This window comes from Oncorhynchus keta, unplaced genomic scaffold, assembly GCF_023373465.1.
Source record: "Oncorhynchus keta strain PuntledgeMale-10-30-2019 unplaced genomic scaffold, Oket_V2 Un_contig_27940_pilon_pilon, whole genome shotgun sequence".
Taxonomy (NCBI): Eukaryota; Metazoa; Chordata; class Actinopteri; order Salmoniformes; family Salmonidae; genus Oncorhynchus; species Oncorhynchus keta.
Genome location: NW_026285772.1, coordinates 37,501 through 42,500, shown reverse-complemented (window position 1 = coordinate 42,500; position 5,000 = coordinate 37,501). Strand labels below are relative to the sequence as shown.

The 5,000-nt window shown below is 46.0% G+C and overlaps 1 protein-coding gene and 1 long non-coding RNA gene across 2 annotated transcripts in view; one reads left to right on the top strand and one right to left on the bottom strand.

Moving 5' to 3' along the window:
* LOC127923021 (uncharacterized) overlaps positions 1–1,410 on the top strand; it is a 2,024-nt gene extending 614 nt beyond the window's left edge. The window contains exons 1-3 of the long non-coding RNA XR_008113019.1: positions 1–51; positions 299–1,123; positions 1,182–1,410. The exon at positions 1–51 is cut by the window's left edge and continues 614 nt beyond it. This is a non-coding gene — a long non-coding RNA (uncharacterized LOC127923021). The remainder of the gene's footprint in view (positions 52–298; positions 1,124–1,181) is intronic.
* The window catches only part of LOC127923019 (protein CLEC16A-like), a 14,356-nt gene that overhangs the window by 4,764 nt on the left and 4,592 nt on the right, over positions 1–5,000 (bottom strand). Inside the window, exon 3 of the mRNA XM_052506954.1 lies at positions 1,540–1,668. Within this exon, the coding sequence (XP_052362914.1) occupies positions 1,540–1,668 (129 nt within the window). The remainder of the gene's footprint in view (positions 1–1,539; positions 1,669–5,000) is intronic.

Here is a 5,000-nt window from a genome sequence, read left to right as displayed (position 1 = left end):
ACATCCCTCCCCAGGTCAGGTGGTACAGAACATCCCTCCCCAGGTCAGTAGGTGGTGCAGCACATCCCTCCCCAGGTCAGTAGGTACAGAACATCCCTCCCCAGGTCAGTAGGTGGTGCAGAACATCCCTCCCCAGGTCAGTAGGTGGTACAGAACATCCCTCCCCAGGTCAGTAGGTGGTACAGAACATCCCTCCCCAGGTCAGTAGGTACAGAACATCCCTCCCCAGGTCAGTAGGTGGTACAGAACATCCCTCCCCAGGTCAGTAGGTACAGAACATCCCTCCCCAGGTCAGTAGGTACAGAACATCCCTCCCCAGGTCAGTAGGTACAGAACATCCCTCCCCAGGTCAGTAGGTGGTACAGAACATCCCTCCCCAGGTCAGTAGGTACAGAACATCCCTCCCCAGGTCAGTAGGTACAGAACATCCCTCCCCAGGTCAGTAGGTGGTACAGAACATCCCTCCCCAGGTCAGTAGGTACAGAACATCCCTCCCCAGGTCAGTAGGTACAGAACATCCCTCCCCAGGTCAGTAGGTGGTACAGAACATCCCTATCCAGGTCAGTAGGTGGTACAGAACATCCCTGTCCAGGTCAGTAGGTACAGAACATCCCTCCCCAGGTCAGTAGGTGGTACAGAACATCCCTCCCCAGGTCAGTAGGTGGTACAGAACATCCCTACCCAGGTCAGTATGTACAGAACATCCCTCCCCAGGTCTGTAGGTACAGAACATCCCTCCCCAGGTCAGTAGGTGGTACAGAACATCCCTCCCCAGGTCAGTAGGTACAGAACATCCCTCCCCAGGTCAGTAGGTACAGAACATCCCTCCCCAGGTCAGTAGGTACAGAACATCCCTCCCCAGGTCAGTAGGTGGTACAGAACATCCCTCCCCAGGTCAGTAGGTGGTACAGAACATCCCTCCCCAGGTCAGTAGGTGGTACAGAACATCCCTCCCCAGGTCAGTAGGTGGTACAGAACATCCCTCCCCAGGTCAGTAGGTACAGAACATCCCTCCCCAGGTCAGTAGGTGGTACAGAACATCCCTCCCCAGGTCAGTAGGTGGTACAGAACATCCCTCCCCAGGTCAGTAGGTGGTACAGAACATCCCTCCCCAGGTCAGTAGGTACAGAACATCCCTCCCCAGGTCAGTAGGTACAGAACATCCCTCCCCAGGTCAGTAGGTGGTACAGAACATCCCTCCCCAGGTCAGTAGGTACAGAACATCCCTCCCCAGGTCAGTAGGTACAGAACATCCCTCCCCAGGTCAGTAGGTACAGAACATCCCTCCCCAGGTCAGTAGGTACAGAACATCCCTCCCCAGGTCAGTAGGTACAGAACATCCCTCCCCAGGTCAGTAGGTACAGAACATCCCTCCCCAGGTCAGTAGGTGTGTCTCAGAGTGTGTGTGTGTGTGTGTTACCCGTCTGGTCTTCTCTACTCCTCCACAGGGCAGTAGGTGTCTCAGTGTGTGTGTGTGTGTGTGTGTGTGTGTGTGTGTGTGTGTGTGTGTGTGTGTGTGTGTGTGTGTGTGTGTGTTACCCGTCTGGTCTTCTCTACTCCTCCACAGGGCAGTCTCTTAACGAAGTCTATTCCAGTCAGAGGAGTACCAGTAGGAGGAAGTAGAACGGACGCATCCATCATGAGGTACTCCACGTTCAGGGGCTTACTCTGGAGAGACATTAAATACATTATCAGGGGCTTACTCTGGAGAGACATTAAATACATTATCAGGGGCTTACTCTGGAGAGACATTAAATACATTATCAGGGGCTTACTCTGGAGAGACATTAAATACATTATCAGGGGCTTACTCTGGAGAGACATTAAATACATTATCAGGGGCTTACTCTGGAGACATTAAATACATTATCAGGGGCTTACTCTGGAGACATGAAATACATTATCAGGGGCTTACTCTGGAGAGACACATGAAATACATTATCAGGGGCTTACTCTGGAGAGACATTAAATACATTATCAGGGGCTTACTCTGGAGACATTAAATACATTATCAGGGGCTTACTCTGGAGACATTAAATACATTATCAGGGGCTTACTCTGGAGAGACATTAAATACATTATCAGGGGCTTACTCTGGAGACATTAAATACATTATCAGGGGCTTACTCTGGAGAGACACATGAAATACATTATCAGGGGCTTACTCTGGAGAGACATTAAATACATTATCAGGGGCTTACTCTGGAGAGACATTAAATACATTATCAGGGGCTTACTCTGGAGAGACACATGAAATACATTATCAGGGGCTTACTCTAGAGTGACACATCAACTACATTATCAGGGGCTTACTCTGGAGAGACACATACATTATCAGGTACCCCACGTTCAGGGGGTTACTCTGAGTAAACCTTTGCTTAACTTTATTGGGATAGGGAGCAGTATTGGGAAGTTTGGATGACTGAGGTGCCCAAAGTAACCCGCCTGCTACTCAGGCCTAGAAGCTAGGATATGCATATAGATGGTAGATTTGGATAGAAAACACTCCAATGTTTCCAAAACTGTTAAAATAATGTCTGTGAGAATAACAGAACTGATATGGCAGGCGAAAACCTGAGTACAATCCATCCTGGAAGTGGCCTTTATTTTGAAATGCCTGTTTTTCCATTGAAAGCCGATCCACCATACAAAGACTTAGGACCCAGGTCACGAGCTCTGTGGCTTCTTCTACATGTGGCCAGTCGTTAGGCATTGTTTCAGGCTTTAACTCAGAAGAATGAGGGCGATACAGCGCTTTCAATAAGTGGACAGTGGAGATTTCCAGACATGAGTCCTGCGCATAAATCGGGACCTCGCCTTTCTTGTTTCTATTGACAAAGCTTTTGTCCGGTTGAAATACGATCGATTATTTATGAGAAAAACAATCTGAGGATTGATTAATAAACATCGTTTGACATGTTTCTACTTTTTTTAACTTTTTCTACTTTTATGGTACTTATTTGATTTTTCGTCAGCCTGCTGTGATTGTGCTTTGTGCCAATGGATTACTGAACAAAACGCATCATGAAAAAAACGGAGGTTTTTGGATATAAAGAGGGACTTTAATCGAACAAAACAAAACATTTATTGTGTAACATGGAGTCTTGTGAGTGCAACCATATGAAGATCATCAAAGGTAAGTGATACATTCTAATCGCTATTTCTGACTTGTGTAACTCATCTACTTGGCTGGTTTCTGTTTGTAATGATTTGACTGCTGGGCGCTGTTCTCAGATAATCTCATGGTTTCGCCGTAAAGCCTTTTCTGAAATCTGACACAGCGGTTGGATTAACAAGAAATTCATCTTTAAACTGATGTATAACGGGGTAGCCTAGTGGTTAGAGTGTAGAGGTGGCAGGGTAGCCTAGTGGTTAGAGTGTAGAGGTGGCAGTGTAGCCTAGTGGTTAGAGCGTTGGACTAGTAACCAGAAGGTTGCAAGTTCGAATCCTCCGAGCTGACAAGGTCGTTCTGGCCCTGGACAAGGCAGTTAACCCACTGTTCCTAGACCAGTTAACCCACTGTTCCTAAACCAGTTAACCCACTGTTCCTAAACCAGTTAACCCACTGTTCCTAAACCAGTTAACCCACTGTTCCTAAACCAGTTAACCCACTGTTCCTAAACCAGTTAACCCACTGTTCCTAAACCAGTTAACCCACTGTTCCTAAACCAGTTAACCCACTGTTCCTAAACCAGTTAACCCACTGTTCCTAAACCAGTTAACCCACTGTTCCTAAACCAGTTAACCCACTGTTCCTAAACCAGTTAACCCACTGTTCCTAAACCAGTTAACCCACTGTTCCTAAACCAGTTAACCCACTGTTCCTAGACCAGTTAACCCACTGTTCCTAGACCAGTTAACCCACTGTTCCTAGACCAGTTAACCCACTGTTCCTAGACCAGTTAACCCACTGTTCCTAAACCAGTTAACCCACTGTTCCTAAACCAGTTAACCCACTGTTCCTAAACCAATTAACCCACTGTTCCTCGGCCGTCATTGAAAATAAGAATTTGTTCTTAACTGCCTTGTTAAATAAATAACACTTGAATGTTTATTATGAGTGTTTTTGAATTTTGAATTTGGCGCTCTGCAATTTCACCGGCTGTTGTCCAAAGTAGTTTTAACAAGCCACATAATAACCTGCTTCGTTTGGTTTAGTCTGGTATTCAACAGACACTGGGAGATGAATTCACCTTTTAGCAGGACAACAACCTAAAACACCAAGACCACATCTACACTGGGAGATGAATTCACCTTTCAGCTGGACAACAACCTAAAACACCAAGACCACATCTACACTGGGAGATGAATTCACCTTTCAACAGGACAATAACCTAAAACACATCTACACTGGGAGATGAATTCACCTTTCAGCTGGACATTAACCTGGTTTAGTCTGGTATTCAACAGACACTGAGAGATGAATTCACCTTTCAGCAGGACAACAACCTAAAACACATCTACACTGGGAGATGAATTCACCTTTCAGCAGGACAACAACCTAAAACACCAAGACCACATCTACACTGGGAGATGAATTCACCTTTCACCTGGACATTAACCTAAAACACCAAGACCACATCTACACTGGGAGATGAATTCACCTTTCACCTGGACAATAACCTAAAACACAAAGACCACATCTACACTGGGAGATGAATTCACCTTTCACCTGGACAATAACTGAAAACACCAAGACCACATCTACACTGGGAGATGAATTCACCTTTCACCTGGACAATAACCTAAAACACCAAGACCACATCTACACTGGGAGATGAATTCACCTTTCACCTGGACAATAACCTAAAACACCAAGACCACATCTACACTGGGAGATGAATTCACCTTTCACCTGGACAATAACTGAAAACACCAAGACCACATCTACACGGGAATTGTTTACCAAGACGACAGTGAATGTTCCTGATTGGCTGAGTTAAAGTTCTGACTTAAATCTACTTCCAGGCGAGACCTGGAAATGGTTGTCTAGCAACGGA